The sequence below is a fragment of the Diplotaxodon limnothrissa genome, linkage group LG14 (genome assembly GCF_057381915.1).
Source record: "Diplotaxodon limnothrissa isolate DT_005_m linkage group LG14, D_limnothrissa_male_GT1.1, whole genome shotgun sequence".
NCBI classification, from domain to species: domain Eukaryota; kingdom Metazoa; phylum Chordata; class Actinopteri; order Cichliformes; family Cichlidae; genus Diplotaxodon; species Diplotaxodon limnothrissa.
The window spans coordinates 24,201,858-24,217,173 of record NC_140609.1 but is presented as its reverse complement, the minus strand read 5'-3'; the positions used below and the strand labels follow the sequence as shown (position 1 = coordinate 24,217,173).

The 15,316-nt window shown below is 41.0% G+C and overlaps 1 protein-coding gene across 1 annotated transcript in view; it reads right to left on the bottom strand.

Moving 5' to 3' along the window:
• Nucleotides 1–15,316, bottom strand: part of dscaml1 (Down syndrome cell adhesion molecule like 1) — a 108,076-nt gene that overhangs the window by 80,533 nt on the left and 12,227 nt on the right. Inside the window, exon 4 of the mRNA XM_085370125.1 lies at nt 2,492–2,812. Coding sequence (XP_085226251.1) covers nt 2,492–2,812 — 321 coding nt within the window. The remainder of the gene's footprint in view (nt 1–2,491; nt 2,813–15,316) is intronic.

The window sequence follows — 15,316 nt, the reverse complement described above, 5'->3', positions numbered from 1 at the left end:
TCCAGACAGGTGCTTGAGCTATTATTGGACCACAATCAGCATGCAAAGAAAAGGGTGAGAAAGAGGGGGAGGGATAAAGAGAGAAAGGGAGATGTGAAGATGTGAAGCGAGAGAGAGAGGGGGAGAATGACGCAGGGGGAAGTGGGAGAGAATTTTTTTAGGGGGGGGGGGGGGGGTGTCACACTGTGAGCTGTCAGCTGTCATCATTCTCCTGCACCACCTGAGACAGGGCATGCCACACCCTAGCGCTCACGCCTCTGTCGCCCATGGCAACTACAGGATTTTGTGTGAGTGTAACCGAGCCTGTGTGTTGTGTACAACTCTAGGGGTAATGAGGCACACACATGCATGTGAGCTCTGGTTATGGAGCTGTGGAGTTGTGGTTGCCTCAGCATTTAATTGATTAATTGTTGTAATTATTTGGGAGGGAAGGTCATCCCAGCACAGAGACTGGCTGTAAGGTCACTCTCACGCTGAAGGGACTGTCATCCTCTGGGGACCACATATGAGAGTGTTTGTGTTAGTGGTCGCGAGGAAGATGATCCAGCAGCATTTTGGAGAATGATTTTGTTGGTATACGTGTGTGCTAAGGAACTGCTGACTCTCTCTTCAGGTAGAATTGATAAACACAGTCAAAATGCCTCACTGGCTATTAGCATGACCTAAAAATCTACTTTTTTTTCAGGATTTCTTTTCACATCTTTTCATGTGTCTAGCTCACTCCAAAATCTTTCCTGCCAAACACCCTTACAAAGAGCTGGCGACTAAACACCATGAGCCAGCTTGAGGAAAATGGCTGAGCCGGTGTTTCAGTGTGTGTGTGTGTGTGTGTGTCTGTGTTAGCCTGTGTGTGTGTGTAGTTAGGGGACTTTCCAGTTCATGGACAGATGGAGAGACTGGGAGACAGGAGGCTTGCTGGCACGAGCTATTCGCAGGCTGGTGTGCATGTTGGTATGTGTTTGTTTGTGTGTGCGCGTGCATGTGTGGGTCCGTGTTTGTGTACATGCGCATTAACATGCAAACGTGCATATCTATTGTATAAAGTGTGTATCACATGAGGTCATGTGCATGTGTTTTTTACTTTTTGTGGTGTGTGTGTGTGTGTGTGTGTGTGTGTGTGTGTGTGTGTGTGTGTGTCACCGTGCAAGTGTTAAAAGATCAGTAACACCTTTCCTCGGTGTGTTCAGCACCTCTCTCCAGCTTTGACCTTGGCAGGGAGTGTGGACAGGTCACCAAACCAACTGTCTCTGTGCCTGCATGTGTGTCAGGGCACTCGGAGCTACTTAAGCCCCACCGAGAAAAGTTTTTGGTTTAAAATGACAATATGACTGTGGGCTGTTTGTGTGACCATATTTTCAGATGCTGGCTGTGGCTATGTTGTTTTTGTGATCACTTCAATGTGTGCCAAAAAAAAACTGCCTCCAGCTTGGCACTTGGACATTTTTTGGTGAGTATTTAGTGAAGTGAAAATTTTCAGAATGTCCACATAATATTATTTTATTGATAACCTTAGTGGTCTCCAATGGGCCCTCAACAAATTTAAAACATGAAGATCAGTTTTCTTGTCATATTCCAACGCACTGCACTCGACCAGTTTGGTGGCACAAGAATTTGTTTTTCAAAACTTGAAGTACCTCTCCTGAAAAAGTTTTGCTACCTCTCTTTTTTTTTGTTACAGAAAATGTATCCAATCACTGAAAGAGTCCAGTAGTGGCTTTCTATAGTAAAGCTAAAAAAAAAAGTCAGTCTAGAAATGAACGCAAAAGTCTTTTTGTTATGATGGTCATAACATGGTCATAACAGTGGACACAAAATACTTCTATCTCCATGTTAGTTTTAATAACGGCAACAACTACCGGGCCAGAAAAGCATGAAAAGGTAAGGTTAGTTAGTTCACCTGCCCTGAACATACATGATATGACAAAAGTTGCACCTCTTAATCTTTGAATAGGAGCTCACTGAATTGAAATGTGGTACTATAATAACATGTCACCATTACAACAAGTCAGTTTGTGAAATTTCTTCCCTCCTAGATATCGCATGATTCTACAAAGTGATATTTTCACAAAGTGGAAGCATTTAGAAACAGCTGCCACTTGGCCATGAGGTCGAAGGTCATGTAAAGTTACAGATCAGGTTTGCCAAGTGTTGAGGTTCCATAGTGTGTAAAAGCTGATACCACTCCACTGACTCAGTAACTGCAGAGCTCCAAACCTTCTTTGGCATTAACATCAGTACAAAAACTGCACACTGGGAGCTTCGTAGCATGACTTTCCATGAGCAGCTGCTGTATGTGTAACATGTAGGTGGACCAGTACTTTTAATGTACATTTAAAACTGACCTTAAATACAATAACACTGACATCAATAATATATTCTAAATACATATAAAGAAGAAAAAAGGTAATAGTCTGCTGGTTTGGTAAGTAAGAAACATAGTAACATTCCTGAATTAAAGTGTCCTTCTGGCCATTCAGTTTTAAGCCCTCACCTGCTTTGATGTGGATGCTGGGGCTTCGAATCTTGCCCGCTTGGTTCTCAGCAGTGCAGAAGTATTCGTTGTCATGGATAATGCTGTTATAGGCGGAGGGGGAGAAAGGGTAGAGCTGGAGGGTGCCGTTGGCATGCACGTGGCGGATATGGGGCACGTCGTAAATGTCGTCTCCGGCAGCCAGGTACCAGCGCAGGACGGCATGGGGGGCGCCACCCGCGGGGCAGGGCAGGGACACCCCCACCGAGCTGGAGAAGGTCACCCGCTGCAGGGAGGCGTTCACAAAGTACAGCCGCGTAGAGACAACATCCTCACTGTTGACTGTTAGGATGAGAGAAGGGGAGACAGAGTTAAATAGCTGATATGTGTCAGATATAGAGACAACATTCACGCCCAATATAGAATGTGCACAATCAAGGACCAAGGAGACTGAATAAAGTTGCATAGCATGATAAACTGCAACAGACAGCCAGTGCATTAATAATGAAATATATAGTATATTAATTGTACTTGTTCACTTTGCAACTTAAACTTTGACTTTAAAAAATTATAATTACAATTATTATGAAAAACTAAGCAGATAGATAGATAGATAGATAGATAGATAGATAGATAGATAGATAGATAGATAGATAGATAGATAGATAGATAGATAGATAGATAGATAGATAGATAGATAGATAGATAGATAGATAGATAGATAGATACCCAAACTGCCAACAGGTATACTCTCATATAGTGGTGGTTTTCTTTGATTGCTGTATTTGAATCATTTCTAAAGGGTCAAAGAGGTAAATATTTCCAAAAAAGGTGCTGCATGAATAAATGAACACATGAAATGAAGCCCTTTAGAGGCATTTATTCCTTTTCAAGACATTTATTAACTTCCCAACTTCTGAGATTTGGTATATGAACACTTATGAGCTTCCTGAACCCTAGGCAGTGAAGCTTTGATACAAGATATCCTGTTCAAGTATAAACCAACCTTAAAAGCAGCAGTGGGCACCAAGAGAGAACAGTCCTGACTGAAAGAAAGCAACAATGCCAGATAAGAGCAGTGGCACTGGTGCGTATCACAAAAAATCAAAGGAGACAAACAGTTTGTGTCCTGCTTCATTTCATTTCATTTTTTTCTTGCTCTTTAGTTTTGTTGTTGTTGTTTTTATTAATATTATTGCCATTTACTTTTGCTTTCAAATATTGGTTATTTTATTTTAAGCACCAAAACTTTGCTGGACTTTCACAAAGATGGTGATATAGAATACAATATGAGTTGGAATCTATAACCTTTCCTTCTGTTCAGTATATTAATTTTACTTATTAATTACTTAATTAATCTGGGGAAGCTAAAGATAGATAGATAGATAGATAGATAGATAGATAGATAGATAGATAGATAGATAGATAGATAGATAGATAGATAGATAGATAGATAGATAGATAGATAGATAGATAGATAGATAGATAGATAGATAGAGGTGCATCGTGAACATCCATGTTACTCTTTCAGGCCTAATGCATTCTAGAGATGTATTTACAATATTTTACAGGTCTGTTAACTAAATCAGTGTGATACAGTCAAACATTAAACATAAACCTACATGCATTTGCATTCAACCTATAAGAAAGCATCTACAGGCTCCTAGGTCACCTTAACTCAAAAAACCTCCTCACTGTCTGCCAAAAGGCAGACATAAATCTCATCCAATACGAAATCCTCTGAGATCTATAATCGAATATGTGTAAACAGGTAGTCCTTTAGAAACATGCCTCTCAACAGGAAAAAAAATGGGTTACATAAGATGACCCCGCCACCACTGTTATCTTTTCTGGAGGGAAAAATGTATAAACATTTGTGGTGTGAAAGCTAAGTGCTGCATATGTGTATGTGTGTGCATTTATGCTGGGTAGCATAGTAATTTGCTGTATATCAATACTTTTGTGGCACAGATGAAGAGTTAAGTTTTCCTAAGGGGAAGCAGACCACCAAATATCCTCTTTCGCACAACGCCCTCGTCAGCTATAAAGCAATGAGGCATCCTTTAAGATCTCTGTTTCTCTGTGTGTTTGTTGGAACTGGGAAGAGGGGTGTAGAGGAGTGTATAGAAGTGCTGAGCTCGGCTTGGCTGGAGGCCAGGGGAAGACGCTATGCCCCAAGCCAGAGTATTTTCTTCTCAGACAATGATACTTAATTAATCCCTTTTCCTGGATTTTGTCAACAATGCCTGGATTAGCCCTGTCTCTTTAATTCTCTGTGTGCTGGGAGAAAATAGGGTGTTAGCTATCAATGGAGATATAAAGACACTATCCAATGTCATTTAGGCTCTAATTTTTACAGATCCTCTATATCAATGGATATCATTAGCAGCCAGCTATAAAATGAAACACATAGGCTGACTAGCTGCTTTTTTAACATCTGAATGCATGGTAAGAAAAAAAAAGGAAGGGATGTTATAAAGGCTATTTTTGTATCTTTTCTGTCTAGTATAAATAGTAACATGTAATGACATTAATAACATGACATAAATAGGATGGGTCACATGAGAAAAGGCTCAAAAGTAAAATGCAGGGATTAGCCTGAACTGATGTAAGGTGATTTTCACTCTCAATTGTCTGCTGCCTGCCACCTAATGCATCTACCTGCCTTCCTTTCTCTTATCTGAGCGATAACTCCTCCTTTTCTTTCTGTTTCCCATCATTCCTTTTCCCCCTCCAGATACCCCTCAAAAGACATAAACCTTGTCTTTTCCTGCCACATTAAAGAAAGGCGATGTTACGTGATTGAAATCTGTATGCCAGACACAGAGAGTTAAACCCACATAATCTCCTTTCACATTTAACACATACATAGTCTATCCACTCTGTAATCGCACTGCTGTGGGAGGCTGATGTCCGACTTCCCTCTTTTCCATGCGTGTGTGGGTGTGAAGCGGAAGGGAGCCAGGCAGGAGCGCAATATTGTAGACAGGATATGGGTGGCTGGTTGGGGGAAAGGTTCTCAGGTGCAAAGGTGTTCGGATGCAACTGAGTGACCGAGCGTGCATCTGTGTGTGGTAAGGTGAAAGGGATAGAGAAAGGTTAATGTTAAATGACTGCCTCCGCTCTTGATGCCAAATTCAACCAACAGAGGAAATCTACGATCACTTGTGCATGTGCAGAGCGTGTGACTGTAAATGTATGTGTGTACAAGCACGGCAGAGAGGAGATAGTCATTGTTGGAGCAGATCCTCTCTTCAAAAATCTGAATTTAGGTCAAGTTCAATCCATGCTACCGTTTGAATCCATGTCAATCACTTTCACAGGCTGCTAGGCTTACTGATCTGCACTTTCAGCACCACGGAGAGCACCACTATGTATTTCTGGGGATAAACACAGAAGTGCTGCCATACTTGGAAAATAAGGAGAAAACTATTAGCAGGTGACACTATTTGGAAGTAAAATATTTTCATGATAAAGTACTAAGTATTGGTTAAAAAGTATTCATAATTACGCAATTGTTCACTATTGCCATCATAAGATTAATGTTGTCCTTCAGCTCACCTTACGTTTACCATAGCCTGCTTTGCGTGTCAGTGCTTTTCTACTTACACGCCTCGCACTTCACAATTGTAGCATAGTTGTCTTTAATCTTAAAGTCTTACCAAATGAACTCAAACAGCATTTGAGTTCATAGCTGCAGGGATGAAGTGATTTTAGTGGAAATGTTTGACAGTATGTGTTGCATATGGACACTATGTGGACAAAAGTACTGAAGAACCTTTACATTATCTCTACAGGAGCTACTCAGCCATGGAAACCCATGCTATAAAGTTCCTCCCCACAGAGCACCACTTTTCAACAACAGGTGCTTACTAAGCAGGACAATCTACTATCCATGAAAAACTCACAACAAAGGTTTGATCTGTCTCCCAAACTCCTGATAACAAGCCAGTTTCAGTGCACATGAAATGTTTACAAAATAGTTATATTCTCATTTAAAAGGCAGTGTCCTTAGGAATGTCACTGCTGTTTAAATATTTAATACAAAAATCCCTAAAATGCAAAGACTGTTGGGCTAATTTATATCACCTAAAAAATAGCTTTCTTCTTAAACTTATCAGAATATATCTGTTTGAACACATGAAGGCTATTCCATGCAGGAAATTGCAAGAAAACTGAATATTTTATACAACAGTGTGTATTTCTACTTTCACAGAAAAGAAAAAACTGGCTCTAACCAAAGCCAAGAAAAAGAAGTGTGAGGCTCTGATGCACAGCAAAGCAAGAGAGCAAGTACAACTTGTTCTGAGAATCAAGAAACTCACACATCCTCAAATGTGAGATTCATTGTATAGTACCTGCAAAAAAAAAAAAAAAAAAATCAACAGTGAAAGATAACTCTAGGTTTGTGGCCTTGTAGACAGAGGCCATATGAGGCTGGCCACTAAATGGAAAAGATTAGGATGAGTGAATGAATTTGGATCTAAAAATGAGGTGTAGAACAAATAAAAGATGCTGGAACATTGACTGCCATGTAAAACAGTTTTTGTAAAGGCTAAAATAGATCTAAATGACTAGAAGACTATTCCTCCATTTTGAAATGCCACGCCTAACCTTGTCAACACTGTTTGTATAAAGTCTCTAAACTCCTATGACTCCTGTAGTAGAGCTGTTTCACTGAGCTTCACCTCTACACCAACAAATTACAGCTTGGTGGCAGTCAGGAAAAACTCTAGTATTCAAGTTGCTTTAAATATAATAATTCTAAGTGTCATTTGGCATTGCAATAACTTGGTATTGGCAGCAGTGGGCACCAAGAGAGAACAGTCCTGACTGAAAGAAAGCAACAATGCCAGATAAGAGCAGTGGCACTGGTGCGTATCACAAAAAATCAAAGGAGACAAACAGTTTGTGTCCTGCTTCATTTCATTTCATTTTTTTCTTGCTCTTTAGTTTTGTTGTTGTTGTTTTTATTAATATTATTGCCATTTACTTTTGCTTTCAAATATTGGTTATTTTATTTTAAGCACCAAAACTTTGCTGGACTTTCACAAAGATGGTGATATAGAATACAATATGAGTTGGAATCTATAACCTTTCCTTCTGTTCAGTATATTAATTTTACTTATTAATTACTTAATTAATCTGGGGAAGCTAAAGATAGATAGATAGATAGATAGATAGATAGATAGATAGATAGATAGATAGATAGATAGATAGATAGATAGATAGATAGATAGATAGATAGATAGATAGAAAGTACATGCTCAGGAACATGGATGTTCTGCATAGAGATTGAAATGGCGGGAGAGATGGAGGGAGATTGAAGGAGGGAGAGAGGGAGGTAGGAAGTGAGAGAGGGTCTTTGTGGATAACATGATTTGAATATTGAAAAGAAATTCTATTTTGTAGATTTCAGATAGATAGATAGATAGATAGATAGATAGATAGATAGATAGATAGATAGATAGATAGATAGATAGATAGATAGATAGATAGATAGATAGATAGATAGATAGATAGATAGATACCCAAACTGCCAACAGGTATACTCTCATATAGTGGTGGTTTTCTTTGATTGCTGTATTTGAATCATTTCTAAAGGGTCAAAGAGGTAAATATTTCCAAAAAAGGTGCTGCATGAATAAATGAACACATGAAATGAAGCCCTTTAGAGGCATTTATTCCTTTTCAAGACATTTATTAACTTCCCAACTTCTGAGATTTGGTATATGAACACTTATGAGCTTCCTGAACCCTAGGCAGTGAAGCTTTGATACAAGATATCCTGTTCAAGTATAAACCAACCTTAAAAAATCAAAATCATGATGAATCAACAAAGGTGGCTTAATTTTTTTTAAACAACTCACTTAAATTTAGAGGGAAACCTCTTAAAATTAGTAGCATGGGATGAACGGGCTAATTGTTTTATTCTATGGTATAAATCCAGGTCACTGAGTTCACACACATTCATGCGCACGTGCAAAAACACATGAAAGCAAGCCCAGGCCTTCACTGCAAAAATGACAGCCTCCAGCAGAAAAGACCATCAAGATGATAGTGGCAACCAAGGGTCTTATGGCAGTAATGGTTTAAAGCTTAGTACAGAACAGTAAAAACATACACATAATAGCTGCCAAAATGAAGCGTCTGCTTTAAACTTATCAAAAGTAACTCTGTACTGGTCATGGGTATCACACAGATACATTAGACATATGGCGAAGAGCTCTTGTTTGCTGTTGGGCAATAGTAAAGTCTTCCCTGGAGACTTGACCTCTTTAGGATATCTGACAGGTGAGATGTTCAAATTGGACAGGAATTACAGGAATTAATGTGATCTAAACAAATAGCAGTTAGCTGCATTATACTGCACGATCCATGACATACTATATACTAACTTCCAATTCAAAGCTTCAATGAAATGTCAATGAAATGCAGACAACTACTGGAAAACTAAAGAAGAATATCTTTCTATCAAATATTATAACAAACTGTTAATAATTTGTGTAAAGTGACATATAAAAACATGGGGTGCAATAATCTTGCTTTTCCTCTTTATTTGAGTAACATCTAACCTCAGATGTTATCTGAGTCCTTTCACTGCCCCAGGCTCTCTTTTTCTTTTTCCCAAGCAGAGGAATAAGGAGCCAGGAAGCAGCACTCATTCATTCATGAACAGTATTTTGATTTTCTTCTTCAAGCCTCGATGCACTGATTACAATGAAGAAGGTCAAAGTGATTTTGGGTGAAAAATCTTTCCTGCTGGATGAACCCTTCAATATTTTCCTCATTTGTTCTCTCCTTTTGCCCCCTTTTTAAATTCTTACTTTTCTTTTTGTCCATGTATCCCTTTTGATGGTTCTTTTTTACTCCAGTCCATCTCAGCAATAGACTTAAATACATTTTGCACATTCCTTCCATGCTTTTGCAGTTGATATAAAACTGGTGTATGAATATGTATGCTGGAGAAGCCAGAATATTGCCTATGGTGAACCGCTATGCATAATGCAGCCTTTTCTGTCTCGTCTACATTTATTCAGACACACACATTCATACCATCACGTGCACAGAGAAACAGGGCTATAAATTCCTCCTTCTCCCTCCCTCTTTAACTCTTTCTCCCCATAAAACAGACACACGCAGAGTCACATAAATACATTCTTAATTGCAAGTAGATTTTCAATATTGCGATCCATGCAGCACTACAGATAACGGCCCACAAAACCCATTCAGGTCAAATAATAGCCAAAGCAAGTCTTTGCAGTGATAATGCATGCAAAAAGCAAAACATAAAAGACACGATCGTGTTTGATGGAGAGGAGGGTCTCGTTTAGATTAAGATATCCATTATTGCTGCATGGCAATGTGTCAGTATAGTTTTGTGTGCAGTCAGAAAATTAACAGTGTCTCATATAGTTTCATTAAACATTGCAGTTAATAAAAGAAAGAAAAATTCTGGATTGAATATAGGTGGTGTGTGTGTGTGTGTGTGTGTGTGTGTGTGTGTGTGTGTGTGTGTGTGTGTGTGTGTGTGCGCGCGCGCGCGCGCTGAGGTGCAGGGTGGGGGTGGGGGGTTAAAGGCCCTGCATACAACTTATGCAGTGTCAGTGAAATATTAGGCAGCCATTTCGGTGTTTGAAAATTCACATCTCACACTTCAAAAAGATGATTTCCGCTGTTGAAGCGAGTGTCAGAGTTGTGGTGATGTGTTTTTTTCTCCTCTCCCTCAGACACAGGACCATAAGTTGTCAGTAAGCAGAACACAAGAGAGAGGCGGAATGAAAGAGAGTTGATTGTTACTATGGACTGTGGTAGTTTCACTGCTATTTTGGGGTTGGGGCTTACTTATGTCCTAAGACATGAGACATGGCTTTCTGTGGGAGAAACGGGCTACCGGACACGACTTTGAGCAACCTGTGTAAGCCGTTAAAGTCGATCTCTGTGTGACTTGTTTACTTAAAAAATACCCTCATCATCCTTAACAGAAAGCAAAGATCACCGAAATCATTTGGATTGGAGTCCAGACCCCAGGTAATGCTGAAACTATGACCTCGCACCAACTTGTCGACGAGGTTCATGTGTTTCAAAGTACACAAAATGGCACAATGTTCAGACTGAATATGAGGCCGAATGGCTCGTTCGGATGGACGTGAGCAGAGCGACATTTGACAGTGAACCAGCCAAATATGACACGCAGTCCTACAGCTTTAAACTGTTGAGCCGTGTGTCTCCGACAACACTTTAAAGTTGTGTAGGCAGAGCCGGGAAAATTAGACGCGGAGCTCTCAAGTGTGACTTGGAAGAATTTAAGTGATATTTGACATGTGCGTCGCAGATAGACTGGAAAGTGAATTCCAGCCATATAATTAAATCCAGTCGGGCCGGACTGCAATAACCTCTGATGTTGTGTTTAGAGGGGTTTAAAAAAAACAGAAGGGGTGCCAAAGGAGAAGGTCACCTTTGAATGTCCTTCATTACCACGATTCTGGAGTAATATATATGTGTGTGTGTGTGTGTGTGTGTGTGTGTGTGTGTGTGTGTGTGTGTGTGTGTGTGTGTGTGTGTGTGTGTGTGTGTGTGTGAAGAAATCAATCGATAAATTAAAACAGAATAAACAACTCCAGAGATGGCGTCTTACTTCTATCAGCCGCTAAGTTTTCCAGTCCAGAAACAATACATCCGAGTCCATCGTGCGGGTGTAGCCGAGAAGCCACCAGAGTCTGACTCATACCGCAATTACAGGGCTCCCCCTCCAAGCACTTCTCCAGTAGTCGGTGACTGTTTTGTTTCCAAATTTACACACAGCCCCGCGGTGTGCGCACATCAGCGGGTCAGGCCGCTCTCAAGAATATGAAGGTGTCCCAAAGGAAGGCGAGAACACTGACAGGTGATCCTCTAGCAGATACCCAGAGGAGATACCCAAACTACTCTCCATACTTAACTTGTGTCGAAACACTCTTTATATGTCGTACACCAAGTCAGAATGTAAAGACAGTAAAAGTGTGGCATCATTTAATATCACAGCGCTCAGACACAAAGCAGATAGGGACACACTGCATTCGAGTCTCAAGGTTAAGAAAGAGAAACACACACGTTTAAATAAAGTTCTGAAATAATATATAAGTCAACGTGTTTTGTAGCTATGTGGGAGGAACAGCATGATGCAGACGGTTAATTTTACGTGTGTGTTGCAGGAGGCCTGTCGACCAAAACTGGATAAAACCGGAAAGATGTTAATTGATGAAATAATTATAGCAAGAGCTTAGTCCGCGTCCATGTCGATCACTACATGGCGTTTTCCTTGAAAATTGTATAAATACTGATCGAAATTCCTCGAATTCCACTCTGTACCGTGTGCCCCATTTCTAACAGTTCTTTTTAAATGTATTAATTGCAATATGGCTTCCCTTTTCCAGTTTCCCGGGCCCTATTATGGCCTGTCAGGCCTGACAGAAGATTCCCCCACAGCCCTCAGCTGTGTTTGTCTCAATCTTATTTCCATAAAATGACAAGCAGCCTCCCAAATCATGACAAAGAAGAATGGCTGTACTCCCCCTCCCTCTTCTGCCTCTGTCCCCCCATCCATCCATCCATCTATCTATCTGTCTATCCCTGTTCTCTCCCCCTGCTCTCCGCACTCATGGGTGCAGGTGTGCTGGGGGGGGGGGGGGGGGGGGGGGGGGGGACGCCAAACCAACAGCCAAGAGTGACTGAATGAATGTTTAATTAATGAAAGAAAGAAACGATAAAGTTAAACATCTCGCAAAATATCATAACACATAGCGAATCCTCATAATCATGTTTATAAAAAATAAAAAAGACAAATTGTGTGTCATTCTAGGAGGCGCGGCCGAACCAGCAAAATACGCAGTACTAATGCATATGCATGTATGATAATAGACCTACCCTTTCCCTTATTTTATAAAAATCAAACATATATAAAACACTCAGCGACCCCATAAAACAACAAATCACTGTTGGATCGTGCAAAACGATGGGAACATGGCGTAGGAAAAACAACGGAAAAATTGAAGTTTGTTTTCCACCGCGTTATCTACATCTCTCCCATCTCAAGCACTCTTTCCGCTCCAGTGGCTGTTTGCAGCCCCCAACCCTTCCTCCCCTCCCCTCCACCATACACACAGGCACACACTCACATCTCGTTCAGTCACGGGACAGGGCGATGTACAGTCTGTATAATCGAAATAGACCCTGTAATCCAATTACATATAACAAAAACAGCACAGAAGCCCTCGCCGCAGCTGCAGCCTGAAAGAGGGCACTGCCAAGGCCAATCATGGCGACTGGCATGAGCATGAAACAGGCGCACTGCCCACAGTTATAAAGACATTTTTGCAACTTCTCTCTAATTTGTGAGATTAAAATGGTTTAGAATCACGTGTATTCGGTTACAGACCTGTGCGTAAAGGAACGAAAGAACATTTACTATAAACACTAAACACATTATTTCATTGTGTGGCTTTCATGAAGTGTTTGGAAATTAGTAGACAAACAACAGAAGATTTTTTTTTAAATTTAAAGGGAAAAATGAATCATTACTTCGTATCTGCAGTATTTAGAGCGAAGCCAATCAGTGAAATCTGGTGCCACAGAAAATGGTGGATGAATAATTAGACCAGGGGTGATAACAACCGAGCCTGCACACGCTGACACTCCTATATTTTGCCAAAGAAAATAAACGGTAAGATATGGCATCGTATTTTAATTATCCAACTGGGGCAAATTATCTGCAAATTAAAGGCCAGTGGTCAATACCCAGTTCACACGTCTATCATAAAACGTATTGACCCTTGTTGCCTCGCACCCGCATCCAATCAGCACACAACGATGTTTATGCAATAGTTCAGTGTTCATTCAAAAAGAAAAACTGAGAAAAAAGATTCTTTAACCTCTAGGGACCCGCTTCTTCCCCCCTCCCATGTCACCTAAGCTCCTTGTGTGCGCATTCTCGCGCACACAAACTCACACCCTATCATCTTATTTGTGCTTCGACGGGACAGCAAAAAAAAAGTCAGTAAATATATTAAACTCCTCTGCCTCCTTGGACTTTTGCGAGTAAACAGTCTACAACTGTGTCCAGCAGCAGCGCTCGAGGTCGCCCCTTTATCCGTGCGCGCGCCTGCAGATCCTTATCAGCCTCTCCTCCTATTCAACAGCCTCCATATTCACGACACCTCCACATATTCATCATGCAAAATGCAAATGCCGTTATCTTTCTCATCTCAACGAAAGGCAGTGTTCACTTCAGAGATCTTTGTGCTTTTTCTTTACTGTCATCCGACGGCAGGGCATGTTGATTTTATTCTCCGATTGAACCAATTTTTTTTTATCATTTTAATAATATCATCAGATAATCACAGTGAGGACGTGCGATGAATCAGCCATCATGTTCTCTTCCAAAAATCATGGCTGCTCAGGAAAGCATCTTCGCCAAACATAAAAAAAAAGTTACAATTCTTCCTCTAACGGCAATTTTGGAGTTTGAGTCATTCGTTTTAGACGTTAATTCGTTTAGTCCAGCACAATTCATCACCCGGACAACGTAACAAACATGCACAGACAACTTCAGCATTGCACTGGTAAGGGGGCAACATGCAGATGAGCAACACTTGAAGAGACACAATTCAAGCCTACCTTCTTGCAAAGAATACAGCAGAAGTAAAGTTACAAGCCACATGCCATTAAAAGCAGTTATATTTCACAGGAATTTTGTGCAGTCCCCAAGAAGAGTGCACGGCGCAGCGGTCGGCCAGGCGAGGCTCCGTGCTGGACTGGTTCTGCTGATGCTCCCCGGCGGTCTCTCCAGCCCTGGTCCCACACTCTCCAGCGCCGAGAAAGAGGCAGCGGAGAAAGTACCGCCTCTGTTCCCTGTATTCTCCTCCCCTCACCGGGACAGGCTGCCGTTGCCCCACCCCCGGTATCCTAATGATGCGCCGTGGTGGAGAGGTGAGCCATAAGTACTAAATGGGGACCAAACGAAAACCACTGGCACCGCTGTATTACGCGCACTGAATAGATTCTTTAATCCGGTGATGGGATGGAGCTCCAAGTGCAAATTTCAAAATTCCCCGACATACAAGTCATTCAAATTTGGTTTTCAGGCAAGGGACTTCAAATAGAAATGAAAATGCTCGTGATTTCCCATGCAAATCAGCCTAAGAATTTCCATGAATCGCTTTTTTTGTCGTTACACTGGTGCACTTAGAAAGTAAAAGTAAATTCTCCACAGGATCAGTTGTGGCATTGGGGAAACAGAAAACTCCATTGGCAAGCGCAAATTCCACACCCGGAGGAGGAAAAAGAGAACAGAGAAGCTGCAGCCTCCATATCCTACTAGAGGAAAGTGGGAACGATGTGCGCTGCGCACCTGCATGTAGCTACCAACAGTGGTGGCGCTGAAGTCACATTTGATACTGAACAGCAGACTGATATTATTCTACACCACACCTCACCACAGCGTTGATGGATATCTCATTAAAAAACAAATCTGTGTACATGCGCCTTTCTCTCACTGTAACACTCAGACACACTGAGGAGCTGCACTTGAAGTTGGTGTTACTGGTTTATGACAACAGGTGTTTCTGAAAGAGGGGTCCAATACTTTCATCTTAACTACAGCTATTAAGCTGGTGTATTTACCAAGTCATTTAAATGGCATGGTAGCAAAAAAAAGTTGTGAAAAAAGTTGTGACCGGGGAATGTTTACCACTGTGTTGCATCACCTCTTCTTTCAACAACAATCTCTAACTGAGGAGACCATCTGACGCAGTTATGAAAGTGAAATGTTTTCACATTCTTGCTTGATGTAGGGCTTCGGTTGCTCAA